At 40.2% G+C, this 26,911-nt stretch overlaps 1 protein-coding gene across 2 annotated transcripts in view; it reads right to left on the bottom strand.

Annotated features, from left to right (window-relative positions):
• Window positions 1–1,111: 1,111 nt before the first annotated feature.
• HABP4 (hyaluronan binding protein 4) overlaps window positions 1,112–26,911 on the bottom strand; it is a 26,247-nt gene continuing 447 nt past the window's right edge. Inside the window, exons 2-8 of one of the 2 annotated variants that reach the window (XM_054033115.1) lie at window positions 15,524–15,674; window positions 13,483–13,644; window positions 13,223–13,294; window positions 11,605–11,688; window positions 5,002–5,170; window positions 3,297–3,479; window positions 1,112–1,657 (exon numbers count right to left, since the gene is read on the bottom strand). In XM_054033115.1, coding sequence (XP_053889090.1) covers window positions 1,601–1,657; window positions 3,297–3,479; window positions 5,002–5,170; window positions 11,605–11,688; window positions 13,223–13,294; window positions 13,483–13,644; window positions 15,524–15,674 — 878 coding nt within the window. In that variant the 3' untranslated portion in view covers window positions 1,112–1,600. The remainder of the gene's footprint in view (window positions 1,658–3,296; window positions 3,480–5,001; window positions 5,171–11,604; window positions 11,689–13,222; window positions 13,295–13,482; window positions 13,645–15,523; window positions 15,675–26,911) is intronic. The other variant, XM_054033116.1, reaches the window with a different exon arrangement.

Raw genomic sequence — 26,911 nt, 5'->3', positions numbered from 1 at the left:
TTCATCCAGCCTAGATTTTAATGAGCAGCTGGTCAGTGCTAATCAATTACATGATTTTTAGAAGTAGAGGGGTACTTTATGCCCACTTTGTAAGAGGCAGTAGTCCTCCCCTTACTGTCCAGAACATTCACAGGCAACCTGACTTGGAGTACAGTTAAACAGGACTGAGGAAGCAATAGAACACACCTCCGCTATCAGTTGTTATCCATTTGGGTGTTAACTGTCTACATGTCTTTTTGCCACATGCTGACAATAATGGCTGGGTAACTAAACAGAGTTTCCTGTGTAGTTTAAGCCTCTTGAAAGTTTCAACAAGCTATTTCATTTGCTAGTTTGAGATGAGGCTGTAGTATCACTGCATGAGGAATGACAGGATCTCTTAAGAAAAAAATTGGTAGCTGCTCCTGTTGGCCACTAATGAGCCCCTCTTCCCATTTCCTTCCCTTGCAATCAGTGTCCAAACACCAACTCTGCTCCAGCTTAACAATTTATGTCCCTCTTGCAGCTCAAATTTAAGTCTTTGCAATAGTTGTGTGGAAAAAAAGGAAAGAATCACTTAGTACCCAACTTGAGCAGCCACACTCAGATCTCTTATCCTCAGCATTAAAGCAGAGCCCATCTCTTCCTCTACCCACACTCAGCTTCCTCATGAGTGAGTAGACTTGTACCTAAAGTTTTAGAATTTACTTTAATGGGAGCAACTGCCAAAAGCTGGAGTTGCTTCTTAAAGCAAAGTTTTCTACAGCAAGGGATGAACCAAACATTTCAATTCACACGCAATTCTTCCACATACAAGAAGTTGTGGTTAGGACCTGGCTATTCTACAGTACACAAACAGGATTTCCATTTTTCACACTCTACTAAAGGAGGACATTTTAAAAAATTGAAAGTGTAAATGTTCCGCAGAGAAGTTTAGTTTAAATTTAGATCCCTCTCCTACATTGTCAAGATTGCTGTTTTCAGTACAAAAACTTTTGGGGTGGGCAAGCAAGGTACGGCTGTAAGAGGAATGCAAATTGATATTCAGACCACAGTAAAGCAGAAGCAGTCACACTTTGCTACTCCAATACCAAGGAACAATGAAGTAAGTGATAAGCACCTCACACCCAAACCAATTAGCAGTTTTCTTTATTTGTCAACTTATGAAAATTGCGGTATAACTGCTTAAAATATGCAAAGGTACATTTCACTCAATGGAGTAGGGAAAGCAGCTTTCAAGTGTCTACAGGGGTTTGCTACAGATTTTCAATAGCAGACCATGTTGTACAGCTTACATTTCACTGTGCTTTCATGGAAAATTCTAAATAATCTTTATATACACATTTTAAACACTGTATTCTTGAACTTTATTGAAATCCCTTGAGTATAATACCATAAGCCTTCACACAGTTATCCCAAAAGGAGGTGCTGGAATCTGTAGCAAGATCCCAGTCCATTGATCTCTCCAGAGCCCCCTTCAATACCATAGAAGTGCAATCATTTCACACAAGAAAAAAAAAAAATCCATTTTTCCTTCAGACTCAGATGATCCTTTTCCACAGCAACATAAAACTGGTCTCTTCACAGCTACTTTGAGATGCTGTCATTCACGACAGTTCTTTCAAGCTAAAGCAGGAAAATCCTCAGGGTCATCAGGATTTGGAGCAACGATTTGTGTCTACAAAAGGAGGAAGTAAGTTTAGAAAAATACGCATATCCAGGACACATCTGGAGTCTCCAATCTAACTCAGAACTAGTTTCATTTTATTTATTTGCTAAATTACATTAAGAGGCATTTAATGCTTATTTCTAAACTGTTTTGTATCAATCATTTTTATGCAGGTACTAGACTTGTACCTGTCACTGTGGTATGGGTATATTTATGGTGTAGGGATAGTGACTGAAGGGGAAGTGACATTTTCCTGATACTTCAGATTCTAGCTATTGGAAAGCTATAGACCAAGGGTAGGCAACCTATGACACGCGAGCTGATTTTCAGTGGCACTCTCACTTCCCGGGTCCTGGCCACCGGTCGGGGAGGTCTGCATTTTAATTTAATTTTAAATTAAGCTTCTTAAACATTTTAAAAACCTTATTTACTTTACATATAACAATAGTTTAGTTATATATTATAGACTTATAGAAAGAGCCCTTCTAAAAATGTTAAAATGTATTACTGGCACGCGAAACCTTAAATTAGAGTGAATAAATGAAGACTCGGCACACCACTTCTGAAAGGTTGCTGACCCCTGCTATAGACAGAGACAGGAAGCAGCTCACCATTCAAAGTGAATGAGAAGTTATTTTAAAACACTGAAAAACTGAGGAGTTAATTTTTAATTGTATGCAAAATGCTACAGTGATGCACACTTGATTTACTAGGTGTTTTCAGAACGTAGCTTTACCGAACAAAAGCACCAGAGAGATTCATTCCATGTCCATTTTAAAGTTCCAAACTTTATCCTTGCTGAACTGAAAGAACCCTGGGGATTTTACTTAATTAAAAAAAAAAAAAAAAACCCTCCATATTTGTTCACCTTCAAGCAGTACAGGGTTGCTACCAGCCCAGGTATCTCCAGGACTGTCCCTTTTTTGAGGTAGCTCCGCCAGGAAATCTGTATGGTGCTCAGCACACATAGCCAGCTGCCCAGTTTTATGGACTCAGGATCGTCCCAGATGTTTGGTTTTTATACCTCAACGGTAGCAACCCTTGGCAGATACCAACTGTGAAAGAAGCAGTTCTATGATGAGAATGGTTTTGAGTAGGTTAAATCAGGGGTTTCTATGGAAAATGGCAGGTACTATGATCATTAGTAGTTAAATCACTTTTGTTTTGAAACAATTTACCATATCTAACTTGTCATTTATTTAATAGAGGATTGTACCTCTGCATCTTAACCTGCTGGATCAAACATGCAACATTTATTAACTTTACTCTTGGTAGCTAGAGGAAGTATTAGAATCTTATTACACAGTAATTTTGCTTGAAGGTTACAGCCTTTAGTAATGTTAAGTGCAGAGTTATTTCCCTGATTTTATCAGAATTCTTTTCAGAAACCAGAAGTTACTTCTCCTGTACTACTCCTCCTAGCTGTCATAAGAGTGACCTGAACTTTGACCTTTGAATGTGAATGCTTCACAAATAAAAAAAACCTATTTGCAATCTGAATTGCAGTTTGACCACATATAGCAACATACTATGGACTGAAAGCCTGGTACAGTATTGTAAGCAAACACTAACAAGTCCTCAGCAAAAAAAATAAAGACCTCGAATTCTCATATCATTTAGAAATGTATAGCCACAAAAATCAAATTACCACCACTTCTGGTCTAGGCCCAGTATCTTCGACTCTTTTGACACGTCCACGACCTCCTCGTGTTCCTCTGGCTCCACGCCCAGGACGAGGAAGATTCCCAAAGTTAATGTCCAGCTGAGAAGTTATATCATTAGCTGCTTTTCGGAAGATGTGGGAGTCATCCTCAAAATCCTCCTTTAACATCTAAAAGTGAATTTATCTGCAATTAGCATGCTGCTCAGAGCTTCAAAAAAAGTTACTATATTACAAACCAAGTAGCACACCAGTAAAGTCAGACTTCCTGGATCCCTAGGAGTCCCTAAATTTTGTGTGGCAGTGGGAGTAACAAGGGAGACTAGGACAGCTCCTCCATTCTCAGGCTAGTTCTACACTGGCTCGGGTGCAGTTAAGCATAAGCACATAGGAAACTGCTATGCCAGCTCTATACCACCAGAGAACTCCCACACTGAGAAAATTCTCCGTGGCAAGAGCTCAACAGTTCCAGAGGGACCACACAATCTGGCCCAAGGCGTTTACTCATGAGATACCCTCTGTAGAAGGGCTGGAAAGGAAGAAGAATGGAACACTGCAATTTATTTAATTGCTACCACTGATCCATTCCGGTATTGGCCTTGCTACAGTTATAGTTCTAGTGTTACTGTAGAGGGCAACAATTTAATTAGCATTAATATAGCTAGTGTACTAAAATAATATTTTCCATAACAGCCTTTACAATACACCAGTATTGCCTGGTACTGCTATAAAGGTATAGCAAATCATATTCCCCATGTACCCATTTTGAAGTCTAATAGATTGCCCATGTTAAGGAATACCTGTACCAGACAAGTCACTACTCCTCTAGGGCCCGTTTCTTGCCATACTAGGGCAACAGTGACCAACATATGCTAAATCAATTTTTTATTCAGATTCTTGGTGGGTAAGGCTCCCAGTCAAGGATCAAGCCCCCAACATCATGCCAGATACTGAACAGACACAGCGACTTCCCTTCCCTGAAAAGCTTACAGTCTAAGTAAGTCTAGGCAAGAATCTACGGTTGAAATCTGGTTCCACTGACATCAATGGGGCCAAGATTTCACCCTACTTTAGTTATAACAGTGTAGTGGCTCTGAACCGAACAAGAGTTATGGAAAATAAAACAAGCTCTCCTGGATCTCTAAGAAGCAGAGCCATAGCCCTCATAAAAATCGTTCAGATGTGCTCAAGTGGTTCAGCGATAGTGACCAGATTCAGGACAACTTGGTATGCTGATGCTGGGAAACTGAATTTCCAGTATACACAGATAAAAATTCATTAGTAAAGCGACAAGTAAGCTAAACACTAAGTGTATCAAAAAGTGATTCAAAGTTAAAATATAAAAAACATTTAGTAAATGGAGTTCACTTGTGCCTACAATTCAGTTAACAGAATTGTACATAAGGTGGCATAGGCAAGAACACAGACTTCAATCTTCTAAAACTTAGCCATAAAGTAAGCAGAACTGAAACTTTGCTTGGGCTAATACTACTTGATATGTCAAGCATTCCATGCTCATAATACAAAAGGGATGCCTGGAGACTGGACAAAATGAATCTGATGGGGTTTTTGCACACGATTACAGGAGCTTGAAATATGAATATTTATTTCCAGTTTGTTCAGAATCAGGTAGGAGCCAGTGTCTTAACCCTGGGTGAAAGCAGAATTTAGAGAATACTAAAGCAATGCTTACATCATCTCTATACTTTGACTTGTGAATCACCACTGCTTTGGAAGGAACAGTGGATTCTGGCTTCCGGATGTTGAATTCAGGCTTTGGTCGACTCTGTTGCTGCAGATTTTTCCACTCATCTAACGTCATTTCTTGAGCTACTTCTTCCACTGGCTCCCCTTCAGCAACTCTAAAGGTTTATAGTTGTAAAGTAAAAACCATTAGCTTGTTACATTCCAGGAAGAACCAAAAAACCTAAAGTAAGACTACTTTGCTAAATACAGTATTTTGAATGCTTCAGATTCTCTGCCATCTCTGAATTGTATTTGAAGAGCTTCAATACTACAGAAAATATACCTGAAGCATAGACCCATTTACTTTTCATAATTTCTCATGCTATATTTGAAACCAATCATTAACTACTGTTGTCTCTAAATTCCCTTATCATGAAAAGGTTTGGCATAGCTGGGACAGCTAACAAGGGTCAAGGAACATGAACCAGTCGGGCTTTTGATCTGGTATAGCATAGACCCTGCAGTTTTGCTGGTGGAGCTACTCCTAGCAATAAGTTCAGACCAACGTGTCAGCAGGTTTGGACACCACTGACCACAAGGTTTTTGTTGGCCAGTCCTGCCGACTGACAAGACTAGACAGAATCATACTTCAGAGAATCACACTTCTCGGGAGATTCCAGGACATTGTTTTGGGTAATCACAGGATTCTACTTTGTTAGCCCTTTTTAAAAAATGTGTATAGGAGACCGAGGGAGAGATATAATTTGGGCTGTGTAGTCATCAATATGCATGTAACATGCAGCTCTGATGTCAGAACCAGAGATGATGTGGTTCATTAACTGGCCAAGAAAGGCATGGATGAGATCAAGCTGGCTAAACGTCAATCAGGTTGAAGACTGACAATGCTGGTATGTCCCAGGAAGCATAAGAAGTAGGACAGATTGACAAAAAAGCAAGCATACCCAGGGTGGACAAAGTTCCTAATCTGAAAGGCTTCTATATCTGATCGTTTGTAGATTCCCCAGAGTGAGATGGTGGTGGCCGAAAGCCCCTTTCTATCAACACTTGGCTACACTTCCCACAATCTTTAAGATGCAGACCATGCCACAATCCAGACTGGTACAGCTAACTATTACAATACGCTCCATACGTGACTACCACTGAAGGGCACTTGGAAGCTATAGCTAGTGCATTGTTATGTGGTGGTAGCTACAGAGAGCTCATCATATTAGTTTCTGGTTGTAATTCAAGGTGTTGATATAAATGTGGTTTGGGTCATGGCCATCTGAGAAGCTGTTTTTTCTCCACAATGCATTACCATAATGGTAGAGATTAATTGAAGTGTTTTACAAACAAGTTTTGAATATCCTAAAGCTTGTTAGGTCATTTTATGGTGAAAGGCTCTCAAGATCTGCACTTTGCTTCTCTTGTTGGCCTCAAGCACAACACTTTTAATCATTAGGGTTTGGCGTAGAATAGATTTACTTCATTTTGTACTTTGTAAATAGAAATTTGAAACATGAAAGGGGGGACAGTTTTATCTTGGAGGCATGAGTAATCAGAACGAACTTCAGCAGCATATTATGTATTTGTTTTTAGATTATAGGAGTGCGTTCAATGAACATCTGATAGGCACAATCTCTAAATTTACTGTTATTAGATTATATGAGAGAAAGGGCTTACTCCTTCTTTCAACTTGATCCTGCAGTAGAAGTCATAATTGACAGATCTGTCTCCATAGCAACAGTGTGTGTCACTTTACTGCAGGATCTAGCAGAAGAAACTTGGTAGAAGGAAAAAGCACTTAACTGAATATCAAGATAATATAGGAAAACAAGCAAAGGAAAAATTTTAATTTGGGCTCTCAGACTGAAGACCTTTTAAAATAAGGTTTCCTAAAACAAGTAAATCATCACTTAATTGTCATAAAAGAGTTACAATAAACCCATCTCTTGGCATGTCTCAATACTCTTGTCTAGGAACTTCGCAAATTATGTTCAGTTTACACAAACCAAAAGTTGAGGGTAGTTAAAACAGTTTTGGATGTAGTGCTGAGAATGAAGATTTAACGGTGACCCTGGGACAATAAATAGTATGGAGAAAGATTATATGGTGTGTTCACTGTGTTGAAGAGAGATCTGATGGGAATCTATATAAAGGTACACTACCTTCAGGAAAGCAAGGAATGGAGAAGGAAGCCAGTAAGAGTATTAGGATTCTTCCTGAATTCTTTTTATATTTCAAAAATGCTAGAGATTATAGTACAACAGGAGGAGATTCTACTACTTAAGTACAAATGGCCAATCTGAAGACTAAGTGCTGAAGACTGGAAAGCAATGAGGGAGCTGTGAGATTTAACCGGTATACATCTGTATCAAAGCTGACCACATGCCAACTTCCCAAGAAGTGCATGGGGATATACATTCTAGAAATTTTCCGGAAGGAATATAAAGTCACTTAGGCAGCCTGAGTGGATCCTTTATTTGAAGTATAGGTGTTATCTGGCAAGTAACAAGCAGCTTCACATGAGGGTCTAAAATTCTGAGACCAAGGGCTAGCACACCAAGGGCTTAACAAAAAAGACCCGAAGAAAATAATTTCAATTTGGATTTAAGATAGTGATATCATTGTGGCAAACTACATTGTGCACACTAAAGGTCGACTGAAAGGATGTTCATACTGTTATTTCATTCTCCTGCTCTCCACTCCTACCCATTTATTTTATCCAGCTGTTGAATGTTTTCATTAACTAAAGTTATAAGCTCCTGAGTTCAGGGATTGACCATTTACAACGTTTGCACAATACCTTGCATAGTCCCCAACTGGGGCCTCACGGCAGGACAGTAATAAAATAAGTTTGTAATTCGATTAGTTTGTTATCCCTGTATACATTTAAGAGGCTTTTAGTAATGCTGCACATTGCTTTTCAATTCTGCTTCAGTTTCTCTTTTCTCTTTTTTTGGCTATAGCCCTTTACTAAGCATTAGTTTAAAGTGTTTTTTCCTCTTGGTTGCAGAGAGATTGCTTTGTTTGAATGAACAGGAATATACAGAAGGGGTTGGAGCTGGAATCACAAACATATCTGCCTCATAGCGCATTACGAGTTCTAAAAGTAACCAGGGACAAACCTTAAGAGCTGGTAAACACTAAAAACATGGGTTAGTTTGGTGACAGCAAAAACTTTATTTACTTTACCTTCAACTGAAAAGATTCAGCCTACATTGTGTAACTAGCTGATGGAGGGTAGGCGGGAAAATCAAAAAACCACAGCAACAATACATTTTAGTGCCAAAATTAAGGTTAAAATTAAGACAATTAGCCAAAGGGTTAAGAAAAAAGGTTTACCAAACTAATAAGTGATTCCAGAAGACTAACAACACTGGTAGGTGAGACAATCAACACTATCAGTTTTGCAAACAAAACTGAGAAATATATTGAATGAAATGTTAATGAGGATTTGGTTAAACCTATAGATTAGCTATATAGAGCTATTAAAATGGTAGCCAGATCTGCAAACTAGAGGATGGAAATTGGAGGTTTCCTAAAGAAAGGATTATCAAAGGAAATGTAGAACCAATAGTGGTAATTAACTGTGAATTTATTAGGTGCCAGAGAACTGAAAAAGATTTAATACAAAGAGTAAGTAGATGATCAAGGAAATAAGTCTAATGTCAATAAGAGGTAAAATAAGAAAATAGAGGAATATATCTGTAAATATTACTAGCTACTACTCAAAAAATGCTTTAACAACCTCCTAAACCAATTGTGCAGACAAGCCCCATAGAAGTCTTTCAGGTAATTATAAAAATGGAAATATAAAGAAAATTGGGACCAGTACTGTTTTTATAATTATTACATCCTGGAACATGTTCATACTACAGCATGCACATAGCTTAATAGTGTGCACGCTATTAGAGGCTGCAAACAAAAAGAAGCTAGAAAGGAATCTAAACAATTCAAAAATATGGGCAAATAGAACTAAGATAAGGTTACACTTAGATAAATACAAGAAACTATGCTGCCTGGCACCAATATAAAAATGAAAGCTGAAGAACGGTAACATGGACAAGAATCTAGTGATAATGGCAGAAAAGTTATATACAGGCTTGCAGTGCAATACTATTAAAAGCCTCCCAGGTTATTAAATCCAAGACCAGGAAAATAACAATAGTTCTACAGCCTCACAAATGCTATACCCAATTTCTGGAGTCTTTTTCCTAAAAGGATCAGTTCTAATAAACTGAGAAGGGAGGGAATGACTAAATAGTTAGAGCTTTCAGATGACACATGAAACCAAGTGCCTGACTGCAAGTGGTTATTAAAAGGCAGCTGGAATCACTGAACTCTAAGAAGTCAAAATTAACTATTTAAGTCTGGGAAGGTTAAAGCTATTTTGGGGCCCCTGTTGAGTTGCCTGACCAGGAGGCCTCTGTTGCTACTGCACTACCTGCCAACAGGCTGCAACTCTGGAAGGCAAGGCCTCCAAGAGGAAGGGGAGCATTAGGCACACAGGAGCACCAAAACAACAAGTCATTTTAAACAGACTAAAACTAGTATTCAATTCATCTAACCTCTGCTTCTGAACAGCAAAGGTCATAAATAAAGATACTGTCCCAGTCTGATTTTATGCAAGAGTGTAGGTGTTATACTGAATAATGGATTGAATTTATTCAATCCCTAATTATATATTTTGCCTCTTAGATATGGTATTTACTCACTCTTCTGAAGTGTGGGCGCATTGTGCTACTATCTTCCACCAGAGGTAGTCACAGTGAGGCCCATATATTTAATACGTATTTAGTTTGCACACAGCTTTGAGAATTCTCAGGATGAGAGTCATTTACATTGATGTAAGATACTATACGATTATGTGCCTTTCACAGAACCTTTGTATATACTGCTGTCTTCCAGATTGCTGTGGATTTCTCCTACATCTAAACTTTCATCAAGGAGGAAAGTTTCTAGCCTTCCTGTCTGCAACAAAAGCCTTAGCAGGGTAAGAAAATACAGAGCTATCTTATTGATTCTGCAGAGAATAGTCTGAAATAGCAACAGAGTGATAAGCTTATACATTTAATAGTTTCATAATTAAAAGCCAACCGGATTTGCCCACTACAGTTGGATGTACTTTTCATGTCTTTATGTTCAATAGAAAACTGAGGTTAGAACACATGTACTTACACAGAAAGAGCTAGGACAGCTGAATTTGATTTCGATTTCAACTACCATAAAGAGGAAAATTATGTGAGACTCTGAAATATGACCCAGGATACTCAAGTAAAAAGGCTTAACCTCTATTTTTAATATTTAGCTCTGTTAAAGTGTATAGTAGTGCATACATAAGAGTTAAGTTCTATGTAGATTACCTGCACTGCCCACATGATTTAAGTCTGCTGAAAACTAAGTTTCTGGAAACTCAACATTCCGAACTTAAGTTTGTCCAAGAGACCCTCCTCACCTCCAGTTACTTTAAACCACTGAGTAACCCAAATATGTTAATTGTATAGTTGAAAAATTAGGTCAACTTAGAATCTTTTAAAATATCTCCAACTTGAACATGGATGTACATAAATCGTAGTGAAGTGGCTGGCAATACCTAGATGCCTTCATCTTTTGTCTAATGGCTGACCCAAACACAGTCAGTTAGATAGTGATATTCTTTCCAATTTCAAACATAAAGGAATGCTGGCTGAAATATTACTCCTTACTTTGATGTCACCACCCCTTCACTACAAGTTATTTGTGTTGGTAGTGTTCAAGTTGGAGATATTTAAAAACAGTTGAGTTGATCTAATTTCTAACTTGATAATTAAGATCTTTTGAAGCAAAATTAATTTTCACATTTGGACACTGATCAGAACCACCGACTGAGTATCAGGATGCAAACATCTCAATTTACCTTAGCTTTAAGAAACAATACAACACTCTTTCCAAGCAGTCATTTTTTAAAAATTGGGTTTGGAGAAGGAAGGCCACTCTTGCCCCATATGAATCTCAAGGGAGAAGTTCCTGTTGTATAGGAGACACCCCTGATTGACTGATGCATAAGGGAATTTTTTGTTAATGTATTTCAATCATGTTATCACTATATGGTTCCACAGGTACCTTGATGAGGGGTTGTTTTACAAGTAAAATGTCTGCTGTAATATATCTAAAAATAAACTGGGAACTACAACACCATTATATCATTTATATTCCTTATAGGGAATAAGAATAACTTAGAGAGCACTCTCTCTCATTTAAATACAAAGTTTGTGTTACAGAATTTTATCATCTAAGTTACTGACCTAGAGGGGTGGTTTTATTTTTTAATTTTTTTTTTTTTAAAAAACAGGTTAATATTGCCACTACTTCGAATTAGTATGTATGTATTGTAGCATCTGAAGGCCTCAACTGAGATTGGAGCCCCATTTTGCCAGGAAACAACTTTTTTTGTAGGTATATATTTCCATTTTAAAATATTTATATAGTGCCAAATGTCTGCTAAGTGCTTTACAGACACATTGAAAGGCATGGTCTTGGAATGTCTCCCCACACGCATCAAGAATATTGGCTCTGGCCAGTTATTTTGTTTGCATTTTAGAATTAAGATATTCAAGACAGACTGTACTTGGTCAGAGGTTCTCCTTCAGGTGCCCCTTGGTGATCCTCTGTTTCTGCGGTCTCTTCCACAGGAGCAGTCTGTTCCATCTCACTGCAAAATAGAAAGGGGAAAAAAAAAAAAAACACCAAAAATACAAAACACACCACACACCATACCTAGGTCATACTGAAAGCTTACAGTTCAATAAACCCCATTCTTTGTAAATGTGCATATTTCATGACCACCTGAAGATAGTACCCTTTCTGGAATTGTATAGGTGAGTTCTATCAGAACATGTCTGTGATCATAAGAGTTCCCAATCTACTGTTCACCCAAAAACCACAACAAAACCATTAAATGAGACTAGTTTAGTGTGCTAGTAATACAGGATTATACAATGGGAAGCACTGGAAATCCTTGGCTGGAGGAAGTGGTATCCACAAATATGTGAAAGTCAAAAGTGTGCATGTTCAGGATACGAGAAAATTCCACAGCAATCAGACCGAATGCATTTACATAAATTTTCTAGAATCATATACATCTGCCTCAACATCTTGCAGCCCTGATTTCCACAAGTTAGTTCTGTGCTGTGTAATATGTTGTATGTCCTAATAAGCTTTAAATTTTATTTTTAAGTTTCAATAGGTGTTCCCTTGTTTTTTGAGAAAAGGTAAACTAGAAATACCCAACTGACCTTCTCTATACATTTCATATACCTAGTTTCATTTTTAATTCATTTTTATTGACTCAACAGCACTTGGAATGCCCAGATGACCTACATGATTTTGAGAGAGACACAAGGTAGATGAAGTAGCATCTTTTATTGGGCCAATTTCTATTGATGGAAGGTATAAACTTTTGAAAGTTTTACCCTAAGCCTTTAAGATTACCTGATTTATTGTAAGTTATAACTAACTATCTCCCATTTTTAACCCTTGAAAAACTTAAGTTCAAATTACAAAAATATGCCTTTGTGAGCTATTAAGCTGTTTATATATAAAGACGTAGTACGGTATGTTATTTAGACAATGCAATGAGTAAGAATAGAATTTAATGGCCATTACAGAGACTGCTATAAATTAAAAGTTTTGCCTCCCTTCTCCCCAGGGTAAACCAGCTCAGGACCACCCAGATAAATAACTTAGTCCTGGAGGAAAGCTGGCTTATGAATAATATTTAGCTGAAATAGCAGCACATCTCCAGCTGTGTCAAGGGGTAGAAAAGGTGGCTTATGGTCCTGTTTCCAGTTCGAGGCGATTTCAAACAGTACCAGATAAAGAGTACAGAACAATTTTTAAGACCTAGATACTTGTTAGAATTGTAGAATTTTCCTGAAAATTGACACAGGCCAGTCACAGTGCCCACCATTTACTACACAAGCCCATCATTTACTAAAATAGGAAAGCCAATTATATTTCACTCTAGTCAAAAGGATGACTTGGTCTTAGGCAAATACATACTTAGAAGCCTGCCATAAATGAAGAATCTCCTTCAGGCTAGGATCTATTCAGTATGCTTGAGCAAAAGGGCCATAACAGTTAAAGACAGGGTGAATGGATAAAGCTTGAAATAAAGGCAACTGTGACCAAGCATATTACTTTACAGAAATCGTTATAAACTAGAATGGGCACAAATTTGCATGTACCTCAGATCATCTTTAACTGTTCCCCAGTTGTGAGCTCCACTTCCACCCCTTTTGTCTTCTGTTCTGATTCCTCTAGAGACAGAAATAGTATTCTTCAAATTAAGAAATTCATCCCTCATTGATGTACCAAACCAAAAGCAGTATTAAATTGTTGAATATACTCCTTTCCCACTCCAACCCTTCAAAAAGATTGAAATGTTTGAGGTATGTGTTTGTTATCAATATATTAGATGAGAGCAGTAGATACACAAAGCACTTACGTTTTATCACTCCCACTCTGTCTTTCAAATTCCCGTTTCCCTCTTTGGTCATAGCCATTAAGACTTCTGTTCGTCCCACCACCTCTTCCTCGGCTTCGCATTCCACCTCTTCCTCCCCCACGACCTCTCATTGGTCTTTCCCGGTCAAATCTGTCAACTGGCCTGAAAGACAAGGAAGATTTCTAGTTCGATTTCTTCTACATAAAAGTTAGTAGGGGAAAATCTGGTGTCATAGGGATGCTTTAGTGCAGTTGTCATAATAGATGAATTATTATACTCACTATTACTAGAAGTTTTTAGATCACATCCTACGCTACACTGATCTTATGCCCAGACTGGTGCTCTTTGTCAGCATTAAAAACAGACAGAAGCTAAACGTGAGCAGAATTTTAGGTCTGCATTCTTTTATCCTTATGTCAGTAACAGTGACTATTAATTGTTTGCTTTTTTCTAAATATGCCAAACATCTAAATGCATTTTATTAGGCACTATTACTGCCCTCATATGTTAGATCTGCATGTAGCAGGGTGTAAGCGTTGGATTTTTTAAAGTCAGACTATCATGAGAAATAATTAACAAAACAGTTTCAACCCCATGAGTACAAGAAACTCAAGAGGAGTTCTAGTACAAACACAGAAAGCAAGACTGACTTATCTGAGTTCACTAACCAAGCAGCATACAGCATGGTCAGGAGTAGATCTGGTTTACTGACTAATGTGGGTATAACTAGGGCCCCCCCCATGTACTCTTGTAATTGTAGAATTGGGTGAAAAATCCACCCCATCTGCAGGGTTATACTCCATAATCTCAGCTTTCATTTAATTTTTTTTTAAGTTTCTAACCATTATGGCTATGAAAACAACCTTGAAAATGTGACTCATGCTTAACCGATAACCATCAGTGCCTGCAAGGAATCTGAAATGGTACCTCTGAAACATGTGAGCTGCCCCATTCATCTCATTCAGGGCCCCTGGACTGACTCTGTTCAATCTGGCATTCGCCCCCCTCCCCCCCGCCCAAGATACCACAGAATTCAACAATTTTTACTGCAGCATGTGTTACTTTGCTGCAGCCAGGCAAACCACATTGTTTTCTGTCTCCCTGCCCTGCTAGGATCTGCCTGAAACTACCTCTTGCTCTGCATGTTTCCCCACAAGAGGGAACTGCATTACAGTGCATGATCTTCACATTTCTTTTTGGGGAGAGAAGGAAAGAGGGGTGGTGGTGAAAAGGAGCCACAGCTTTCAGCCAAGGAGCAGGGGTAACGAGAAATGCAGGTTGCACAGCTAGGCAACTTAGAGGATAGAGCAGCAACGGAGACCCAGGGAACTGAGAAATGAATTGCTGAAGCTGACTACAAGCTCCCCACCCACCTAGCACTTGTGTGGCAGGAAGGATATTCTGAGCTTGACTGCCCAGACAACACTAACCACTGAAGCCCAGAGAGATGGGCTGTCTTGGGTGGGAGGGGGTAGCACACATGGGCGGGGGAGAAGGGGATCACAAACAGCCATTGCTGAAAACAAGCATTGACAAGTTGCACATCTATTATTTTTAGCTACGAGCTAGTTGTATACATTTGGGCAGAGGTATTTCATGGAGATACAATAAGTGAGCATTGCCACAGAATTTAAGGGTTAATGGAATTTGGTCCTATTTTGCTTCAGAGTCTATGGGGCCTAGATGTACAATTACTTAAAATCTGGTTGGTGATGTTAATACGCATATGCAGAAGTCATAAAACATTAAGTTCTATATGACAGACACTGAAACCAATTTAAACCAATTGCTTAACTACCAAAAAAGCTTGTATTATTCCATTAGAAATGTAACTGACATGAAGACACCAGACCCATACAACATTCTGACTACAGTATAATTTACTTGAGAACTGACAGATTTTTTTCTCATATCAGTCTTTATACAGCCAAAACTAGGCTACCAAACTACTAGGTGTTAACTAAATGGTAGTCCATCAAAGCCTCTCAGGACATCAAAGCCTTCATTGCGGGCCATCTTGCATCTTCTTAGAAATACATACTTTTCTGCTGTGAACTCCACTTGTCTCTCCTTTTCATAGGGACGGTATTCCCTGAAGGAAGGTCTCCATTCAGCTTTGTCTTGTTTTACCTCCGTTCCCCTGTTATCATTCCATCCTTGTTGTTCTCCCCTTTTAGGAGCTCGCTTCTGACCTGCAAACAAAAAAATTGTGAAGAGTCTAAACATAAGCAGCATGAATAGATTTAGTTGCAATTACCGGACTACTGGCTCAAAAGAGATGACTATGCCACCATATAGTCCTCTAGTTTTGCACTTCTACCAAGTTACTATAGGCTGAGCTGGTAGCACCACCTGTGGTCAAGATTGCCTAACACTTCCTACTATAAAGACCATATTTTCTGTTACTTATAACTCCAAACTTTAGCCATTCAGGCTGAAATTACCATGCCAGGCATCTGCCCCAGGCTGAAAATTCTGGAATGTTTCGGCTAACATAGTGCAGCCATTTCAGAAAATAAGATTAGGAAAAATATCTCATTTCGCTCATGTTAAAAAAAAATGTTATAGGAACTCTGTCTCCCTTTGTGGTCACCCAGACAGCAAGATGTCAGAACAGCCTGACTGGAACACAGAGGGATGAGGAATGGGCAGAGGGGAAGCGAGGCTGACGCAGGAGCCAGAGGATGGGGAACAGGAGTCAGGGAGCTGGATGTAAATAGGAGCAGAGGGGGACAAAAACAGGCAGATTTATATCCCTTAGAACATATTCCACCACAACCTGGAATTGAACCCAGGAGTCCTCAGTGTCTACATTCCTCTATGATCAGTAAACAGATGTGAAACCCACTGACAAAGAGTTATCCCTTTCTAGTGGTGGTCCATAAAGAATGACAATTACTACTGCTGTATGCAGTGTTGTTGTTGCCATACCAGTCCCAGGATATTAGAGACACAAGATGGGTGAGGTATTATCTTTTATTGGAACAACTGCTATTGGTGTGAAAGACAAGTTTTCGAGCTTACACAGAGCTGAAGCAGAAACTGTGTGAAAGCTTCTCTCTCGCGCCAACAGCATTTGGTCCAAGCAAAGATATTACCTCACCCACCTTAACTCGAATTCAGGGGTTGGCAACCTTTCAGAAGTGGTATGCCGAGTCTTCATTTATTCACTCTAATTTAAGGTTTCGCGTGCCAGTAATACATTTTAACATTTTTAGAAGGGCTCTTTCTATAAGCCTATAATATATAACTAAACTATTGTTGTAAAGTAAATAAAGGTTTTTAAAATGTTTAAGAAGCTTCACTTAAAATTAAATTAAAATGCAGAGACCCCCCGGACTGGTGGCCAGGACCTGGGCAGTGTGAGTGCCACTGAAAATCAGCTCACGTGCCGCCTTCGGCACGCGTGCCATAGGTTGCCCACCACCTATCAGTTACTCTGTTAGTTTAAATGGAAGAAGTCTGTGCAATGGACCTAACCTGCTGATGAAACATGTGGGTGTGATTATGATGCCATATGTCAAGGCTGATTCCCCACTCTGGCACTTCGAGTGCAGAGGGTGTGGGCCTGCAAGGAAGTTAAAAATTAATACTGACCACTCCAGGCTTGTATTAAACTCCCAAGCTTTTTCTGACCTTGGCTTGGTAAACACTGCCACCACCCAAATGCAAAAAAACAACAACAACAACAACAACAACAAAAAAACAAAACAAAAAAACCCCTTTGAACCCAAGAAGGAGCACTTGGGAATTCCTCCCTGTGGGATACCCTCAAGCCCTTTCACACACCCCCTCCGGGGAAGAGCTAAGAAAGAAAAAGGAAATTAGTTGTGCCTACCAGCTAATCAAACACATGCAAACCTCTTAGACACCAAAAATCCAATCCTGTTCTTAAGAAAGGTAAAGTTTATTAAAAACAAGAAAGTAAACAAACATCTGGAACTTAGGCTTTTGCTAGATTTTAAAAGAGCAATTCCAAAAATCAAGCACTCAAAATAACTTTCTTGGGGGTTCAGCTTAAAGGTTACGAGCAAAACAAAAGCATCTAGGGTTAGCACAGGAGTCCACAAGCCAATAAGAAATAAAAGAAATAACCCTAATTGCATCTTTTTAGACATTCCCTAATTTTACTTACATATCTGAGGCTCCAGATAAGTAGATTCAAGGTATGAATTGATAATCTATAATCATACCTGGCTTAAAGCTGGTTACAGCATTACTGCCCGTGTCCCTGCAGCCCGAGAACAACAGACAAAGGGAAAGTTTCTTTCCAATTTTAAGAAGTTCTACCTTCCCACTGGCACTTTTGGTCAGGTGCCCACTTTTTTATTTATTTATTTAATTACATTACACCTGGGGGATTTTTTAACCCTTTACAAGTAAAGAACAGCTACCAAGAGGGATTTTACAGCTAACTGGCTGTCCATCAAAGGGAGCTCTCTCTCCCACCCCCCCTTTATTTATCACACCATACTATTAAAAAAAAACTGATTTTTTTTTAAAATTAGGAAATTACACAAAAATTACATATGACAGTATGTAAAGGTTGCAAAGCCAAGCACTCAGGAAATGCCAGAATGGAGGTTGCCCATGCAATCATAATTTGCTCCCCTTTTATGTAAGCACCACGATACAGTCTTTAAATTACATGATCCCATACTGTTTTTCTCATAGGACCCCTGCCTTACTCAGTGCACAGAATGCTCTGGAAATGAATAAGGCTGTTGTGTATAGTATTATTGCCTCAATCGTTGCAGAAGTTGGAAGGTGTGTAGTGAATGAGGCAGGGGATCACAGAAAGCGAGAAAGGATGGTCTTGTAGTTAATGCCACCTTGGAGAACTGAATTCTATCCCTGCCTCTGCCATTGAATTCCAATGGGTTAATTGGCAAATCACATCAACCAAACTTTTTACAGTTAGCTACTAGTGGTGTCTTTTTTTGAGTGCCCAAAACGTGACCGAAGGCCCAGATACACAGATGTGTTGAGCACACAAATGCAACTGAAGTCAATGGAAGATGAGTTCTGGACATATGAAGAGCTATACAAACCCTAAGTAATCTTAAAACAAACCAGAGCACAGATGTCTCAAGGTGAGCATCCAAAATTAGTGGTCACTTGGCAATTTTGGCCTCTGTGCTTCAGTTCCCTCATCTATAAAATGAGGGTAATACCACCACTGAATTTAAGCTGGATGTTGTGAGGATTAATTCATTAATCTTTATGAAGCACTCAGACACCATGAGGAGAGCTGTGAAACATGGCCAGAAAGGGTTAAGCAGCTCACAGGCTAATTGACCCAGGTTCAACCTTTAGAAGAGTATGTAAATGGTAATTAGGGCCATTCCAGGTTAGATAGACTTTGAAATGCAAACCTGTATTGTTAGAGAATTAGAAGTGACATTAATTGTACGTTTACACTTATATCTTGTTAGATGTTAGCCATGTAAACAGACAGTTCTTGTCTATTACTATAGCTATTGATTCAGAGATCAAAAGAGAATATTAATATTTAGATGAATCTTGGGTGAAAATGTCTATGTCTGTTTGAAGTTTGTAGTAAACTGTATATGAACTGCTTAATGAATAATTTACCTTATGTTAATCCATGTAGTTAATTACCGGTGATGTTTAGGAAACAGAAGGTTACGTCAAAAGCCTATTGTTCAAGAGGCTGCTAGAAAACTATATAAAAGATTCTTGGAACCTGATCCTTTGATCTCAGATCTTGAGGCTTTATGCAGGGGAAGCTTGAGTCCATAAGACAGATGTTCAGTCCCACCTCGATAGCCATGAATATGAACATTGTACTATAACCTATGGACCAATTCTGAAATAATTCTTTGCAACTACAAAGCTCACCATCTCTACTATGAAACTGATATCAGAACTGTACTCATATCTGTATGTATATTGAGCTTTTAACCAATACTCACTCTTTTTCTTTTTAAATAATTTTTAGTTTGGTTAATAAGAATTGGCTGTAAGCACATATTCATTAACTTGGGAGATAATATGTCCAATCCTTTGGGATTAGTAGAACTTTCATATTTGACTTGGCTGCCTGGGAGGGAGCCCAAAGACTGGACTGCTTTTAAGGGAACTGTGTTTTGACTTCTGGGTAATCAGTAAGGTATTATAGAAGCTGTTTTGTGCCGGCTTGATAAATCTAAGTATTGGAATATCCACTAGCTTTGGGGATTGTCTGCCCCATTCTTTGCAGTTTGGCCTAATTGACTAACCTCTCTGTGGCCACCCCCTGGGACCCTGATCACCAGGGCACTATAGAAACACACATGGAAAATAATGGGTTCAGTGTAGGGTTTACATGACAAGTGTTAAACAACAACTGGAGACACTAAATGAATGAGTTAGGGGTCCTGTGGAAAAGGTCATATCTGATCACGTAATTCAGGACTTCACAACACATGCACAGGAGGGGCTTGAATTAAAGTTCCACAGGCAACATCTTCATCAATTGTGGCTTATTTAAGCTATTCACATATCTCTCACTAACTTCCACTCTCTCACTTTTGGGCAGCTAATGTATGCCACAGAAATGTATGAGGTTCTGGGAGTTCACTCAACCTTCCATAAAGGAAATATAATGCAGGTTACTACACTGAAAATTACTAACCCAACTTAAATTGAAAACTCCAAACAGGTTAGCCTTCGAGCAAACATTTTATGTAGTATCTTTCCTACCGAATTGGAAACTAAAGCAATTTAAAAATGGTATATAAATCATTCTGCCCATTACTGAAGTGCAGCCAACAGATTATACACAACATTATATAAAACAGTAAGTGAAGAACACTATCGATTTGAAACCAAAGGGGAAAATGTAGATATGCAGAATATATTTAGTAATGTTGGAATGTGGCCAGAAGCTGAGGTTAACATCCCTAATCTAGTCCAAATTGGTTGCTAACGTTACATAAGACAAGTGATCAGAGCCACACTATTCCGTCCCATCTAACAGACCAATTCCATCATCAAACTTAACACAGGGCCCTAAAAATGTGATTATGATCATATAAATTGCCCCGTCCATATCTCTCAATTTGCCACAAAAATGAAAACGGATTCTTAAATAGTTAAAAAACTTAGCACAACTAAGAAAAAATCTCTAGCTTTGTGTTATGAAGGTTAGCTTTCAAAATGCTAACTGATGTTGTGATATTTGCATGAGCATGCAGGCAGATCAAAACAACCAGCTGTGAATGGTGTCAGCTGCCCCATTCATCCCACTGGGCTGTTGACATTGAAGCCTAATGATAAGACTGTCAACATTTAGCTTTTTTCACTGCTGACCATTTTTGAAGAAATGTCAAGCTAACACACTTCACTGCTGTTGCATGTAACAACAGATATTGAGAATGAGTAGCAGGGCAGCTAGTTGCTGTCATGACATTATGGTTAAAAAAAAGGAATTAAAAACCCACTGTCTAAAGCCTCAAATGCCTTGTGGTTATCAAAACACAAAACCAACATCCACACTTAATAGGTGTTCCAACCCCTTCCCATCCAAATATTCCCTACTCAGTTGCCAAAACACCCAGCTATCATACTCAAGTCTTGAGTGCCAAGGGGAGAGAGGTGCCATTTATTTTAAATATAAAAAAATCTATGGAACACAAAATTGAAAGTTTTGGGAAAGCTCAAAATACAATGAATTTAAACATCAAAGAAAGGTTACTGTCCTGATTGACTAGAATTGAGATGGGGGGATGGTGCTCTAGAATTCAAAGGTCACCGACAGAAGATATGGCACCATACAGGACATTAATTCATTAATGACTCAGGAAGAAGTACAGTTGTAACCAACAGATTTGTTTTTCATTTTTCCCTTAAAAAGGATAGGAAATTGCATTAAAAAGAAAACTATTTTTGATATCTATTTCATACAATAAACACAGTGAATTAAATGGAGATAGACTTCCACCTTGTGATCTTGTGCTTTCAATATGCCAGCATTCTGTAACAGAATCACCTACAGCAGTTTCCCCCTGTACAACCTCATGCCTATATATCTGGAATAATTATATTGAAGTTAGTCATAAAAAAAACAAAAACAAACAAAAAAAACTCGGTGGTTTTCACAGCTACCATCATGATCTTCGATTCTTCAAAACATTCAGCGTCTTACTACCCACTAAAATGGTGGATGATAATACAATTAATCTTTTAGCAATCAGGGAAGATGTCTAAACTACACCATCTCCAAAGTGTACATGCTAAAGATAGGAAGCAATCACCTAAAATGTTCATAATAGGCTTAGAGACAAACTGAACAGAGATTTTTATTACTGCAGGATCAGCAACTTTTATTTGCCTGGACTGGTAGAGAATGCAAGCTCTGCATTTCACTGGGCCCTTTCAATAAATTGCTGGCAAATGCAATTTGATCACTGTTTTAAGAATGAGTGAGCTGAATTAACATCAAGAGACAATTACAAAAGCTATAATACCTATATTTCATACCCCTCCCCTTGCCCTATCACCACACACAAAAAACAGCTCAAGGACCAAAGAACAAGGCATTTGCAAACTGTAAACATCCACCACTATTCTGAAAGAATAAGGAAGCACCAGAAGCTTGGTAGTCTGAAGAATAGAGATCTATTTTTTAAAAAAAGGTTAGATCAATTAACTACCCACATGGTACTGCTCTTGTTATTGTGTCATCTAATTAACAACAAAGCCTAAAGAGAGAGTATTCTGGAGTCAAAAAGATTTAATATTAAGCTGTGCAAGGCCAACACCTAATAGACAACTGGATTTGACTGCCATTTGCTTTACGAACCGCTCGCTTTCAGGTGAGCTCCACAATTAAGTGGGAACTCACTTAGGAATAAAGGTTGAGAACCAGTCAAGACAAAGAAAAAAAGGCAGCTGATTTACAGTAGTATGCAAATACAACAAACCCTCCATTCAAACCACACAAAAAAATTATATTGAAGAATATTACATAGAACTTTTGAGCAGAGCCTGACAGAGGGACAGTTTTACTAGTTGAAGATCTGAAGTCACAGGATGTCTAGACAAGTGAAATTCAAATCTTTCTGAAAAATGCTGAATGTTTATATTCAGATTTTACGTGTTGCAAGGAACAGCTCTTAGTCAACCTACATAACGAAATAATTTAGATCAAGCTACTATAATGAAAATTGCACAGTAGTACTTTAACCCTAATACTAGACTCAGTCTTGGCTGTTCAAGTACTTAAACTTTTAATTTGCAAAGAGTCTAGTAACAAGTCCCTTGAAGTCTATTACAAGCCAATTCAAGAAAACACCTCACTTATCTTTAAAATAAAGCTGTACCCTTCAACACATGTGGGGATCATTAGAAAACTCTACAGTTTTGCCAAATTCAGCTTGTAAGGAGTTTAACAAGCTCTTGCATATTCTTTTCTGCCAAATTGGCGATGCTCTGGTTCCTGTACTGGGTCCGGTAGTAGGCTTTCAGTCAAACCACATCCAGGCAAGGCTTCAAAGAATTCTAATTGCCTATTAGGGACAAGTTTAGATTTTTGGTAGTTTATCATGAACCCTAATATTAGGAACACCCCAATGTTGATACAGATCAGTCATCCAAAACTCTTCAGAGTAGTGTCCTTAATCAGTCAATTGTCCAAGTAAGACATCATATGCCCTTCCTGCCTATGCAAATATGCTTGATTGTAGTTGTGGCTTTTGTGAAAACATATGAAGCCAACACTCTCCCAGAAGACAAGTCACAAAATTGGTAGCAATGTTCCTCAACTGCAAGTCAGATTATGGCTGTATATATGCTCACAGAAATACTTCCTGAGCACTGAAATTAAGTCCCGAGCGCATAGTCAGCTGCCTTGTTCTACAAGAGGCATGGCCACTCTTAGGGTGACCATCTTCAATTTCTCTTTGACAACATACTGATTTAGTTCCCTGAAATCTAGGGTGGACCAGAGATCTTTTGTCATTTTGATTAGCAGGAAGTATCTGGATCAACTAATCACACACCCTGCAGGGGAGGAAGCCCTGTCCCTCCCCAGCGTGTCCAGACTAGCAACTAGGAGCCCACAGCTGGGGCTTTCCCAGCAGCTTGGGGGAAGATCAGACCCATCTCTGAGAAGCTTCTTCAGCTGCAGGAAGCTCAGTGGAAAGAGGAAGTCCCATCTCTCTCCAGCCTGGCCAGGATTTGTAGCTGGAGCCCCTGCACAGTAGGAGCCCCCAGCTGCATGGGGGAGATCAGACCCACCTCCAGGAGCCTCTTCCAGCTGCAGGATACTCCATGACTGCTGACTTCAGAGTCCAGCTTTGACGGCAGTGCAGAAATGATGGTGGCAATCCTGCAACCCCCCCTACAATAGCTTTGTGACCCCTTCACTACTCATTTTTGGGTTGGGACCCCACGGTTATATCATCATGAAATTTCAGATGTAAACATCTGAAAACATTAAATTGACTGATTTTAAAACCCTCTGACCTTGAAATTGATCCTGGTTTTGGTAGGGCCCTAACTATTAGCTTCATGGCAGCCTTGCACAGGACTAGTTGTGAAGAGGCATCCCCTTTTGTTACTTGTACATGAATGACTGAGGGAGAGAGTCTAGAGCAGGGGTGGGCAAACTTTTTGGCCCGAGGGCCACACTGGGGTGGCAAAACTGTATGGAGGACTAGGTAGGGAAGGGTGTGCCTCCCCAAACAGCCTGGCCCCTACTCCCATCCTCCCACTTCCTGTCCCCTGACTGCCCCTCTCAGAATCCCCAACCCATCCAACCCCCCCCCGCTCCTTGTCCCCTAACCGCCCCCTCCCAGGACCCCTGCCCCTAACTGCCCCCTGGGACCTCACCCCCATCCAAACCCCCTGCTCCCAGACCCCTGACCCCTATCCACACCCCCACTCCCTGATAGCCCCCCCAGGACCCCACGCCTATCCAACCCCCCCGTTCCCTGCCCCCAACCCCTATCCACACGCCCGCCCCCTGACAGGCCCCCCAGACTCCCATGCTTATCCAACTCCCCACCCCCTGTTCCCCATCCTGACTGTCCCCCAAACCTCCACCCCTTATCCAACCCCTAACCCCCTTACCATACCGTTCAGAGCAGCATGTCTGGCAACCGTGCCACCTGGCTGGAGCCAGACACACTGCTGTGCAGGAGCGTGCAACCCTGCCGCCCAGAGTGCTGCCTGCATGGCGGCGTGGCTGCGGAGGAGCGGGGACAGCAGGAGAGGGGCCTGGGGTAGCCTCCCCGGCTGGGAGGTCAGGGGCCGGGCAGGACGGTCCCATGGGCTGGATGTGGCCCGTAGTTTGCCCACCTTTGGTCTAGAGGCTACAATGCAGAAACCGAGTAGTGGGGTGCTGCTAGCCACTCCTCAGTAACTCCTCCCTCTTTGGAAGAGACTGTCTCATCCTGTGACCTGAAGAGCGGTACCAATGACCACAAATGCCTGGCAGAGCCTTCAGCTCTGAAGATCACATTACCAGCTACTTTGATAGAAAAGTTGCCCTGCCAGATTTAACAGAGAAGAGTTGGGCCTGCACTGTTTAAACAGCTCTAGTACCAAATCTTAGCACTCAGCAGTCTTGACCAACTCAAAGTTTTAACTTTAAGGAGTTACCCTTCAAAGTAATCAAAGCCAGCCTGGTGCCATTCTTACTGTAATCTCCCTGAGGTTTTACTGATGCTTCTTCGGTGCTCAGGGTGACATTGGCCCCCAGAGCATTTTGGTCAATTTCAAGGCAAACAATGCAACAAACATGGGTCTTCAGCACTATTCTGCCACAGACAGGGTTTGAGCTCACAAAGCAGGTGCTGTTGTGCTCTTCAAAAGTCTACGTCAGCTCTCTAGCACCTCAGGTGTGGGGGGACTGCAAAACACTAAACTGGCCAAACACACGCTGAAGGACTGAGAAGATAAGCACCACACAGAACCACCCCATGGTGTTCAGTTTACTAACCCCTCAAAGTAAATCAACTACTACTATAGTGCTCCAAAATATAAAGAATCCATTGCAATATCTAGAACCAGATATACAATATTTACATTTGCACAGCTCATTTTGTACTGGAAACAAATCACAGCCTTGGCAAGCCTGTATCTAAAGCTGTTCTATACATAAGGCGTAAGGTGCTCAGGTACTACAGTACTGAAAGCAATATAAGAACCTATATATAAAAAATAGTGAACTTTCAGATGCACACTGTGCTGGCAGGAGTTCTGCAACACTGGACTTAAAAACAGAAGTGACATCCCGGCTCCATTAAGCTGTTCATGTTCAACTGATGTTATATAACTGCAGTCTGATTATAGGATCCACAAATGCTTGTTATCAACTTTGTTATTTAGTAACACTAGCCCTCTTCTTCTAAATCACTTTACAGACATCAGGAGTTTCTCTTTATTAAATTAGATCCTTAAATCACTGAGCTGTGTTTGTTTCATCAGCATCCAGGTTCGCCTCCAAAATGCTAAAAAGTAAAGACAACCTAAATAAATGCTCAGTCGCAATGTCACCACTCTCTTAAATTATTTTGGCTCATGCACTTGAAACTGTCTTACTTCTTCTTATTTTAGTTTCAGTGCTATTAGAGTAGTTGCACTACATTTCTACCAGAAGCACTCTCGCCTTCAACAAAGAGAGGACTTACTTATAAAATGTAAAGGGTTTAAGTCACGCCACCACCGTTTAGTCTGTGCATCTGATTATCTGCTATCAGAACAATTTTTGTGTTCAGAACAATACAAACATTAAAAGTATAAACTCAATTGTACACAGATTTTAGCCCTAAATTTTAGCTGGTTCACCTACTGCTGAACAATGGTATAACTTCATTTTTAACCTTATTGTTTTAATGCTGAACCAAGATAATCACTGGATCATGTATTTTGACTTAAATGTAGCCTCTTTAAAGTCACAACCAGCTGATCCCCAACTTCTTCAGCTCTCAAACATCAAGAGATGATTGGAGGAGAAAAGCCTGGGGAAGATAAGATAAGAAACAGCGAGGGAGGGAGAGGCCAGTCCTGTGGTTCGGGTCAGGCAGGGCTGGAAGTCAGGCGGTGTGTTGTGGGCAGCTCGCCAGATTCACTAGGTGACCTGGGACCAGGCACTTGTCCGCGTCCTCCCGTTCCGCACACAGGCTTCCTGCCTACCTGCAATCGCTGAACCCGGCAACGCGCTGAACCGTTCTGAAGGCCAATGGCCAAGCGCTTCCCACCCTCTCCTGGCCAGCGCTGCACCCCAGGCGCACAGCTGCTCTGGGAGAGACTCCCCGCGTTCAGCTAGACACCGCCCAGCACAGGCCAGGCGGTAACCGCTGCCAGCCCCAGCCCTGAGCAGCAGGAACCCGCCGCTCCGCCCGCCCATGCACGCACTCTCGCGCGTCCTGGCCCCCCGCCCAGCCGGCCCCCAGTGCTCTCATAGAGGGCCCACAGGGAA

The sequence above is a fragment of the Malaclemys terrapin genome, chromosome 6 (genome assembly GCF_027887155.1).
Source record: "Malaclemys terrapin pileata isolate rMalTer1 chromosome 6, rMalTer1.hap1, whole genome shotgun sequence".
NCBI lineage: Eukaryota > Metazoa > Chordata > Testudines > Emydidae > Malaclemys > Malaclemys terrapin.
This window is presented reverse-complemented; position numbering and strand designations above follow the sequence as displayed.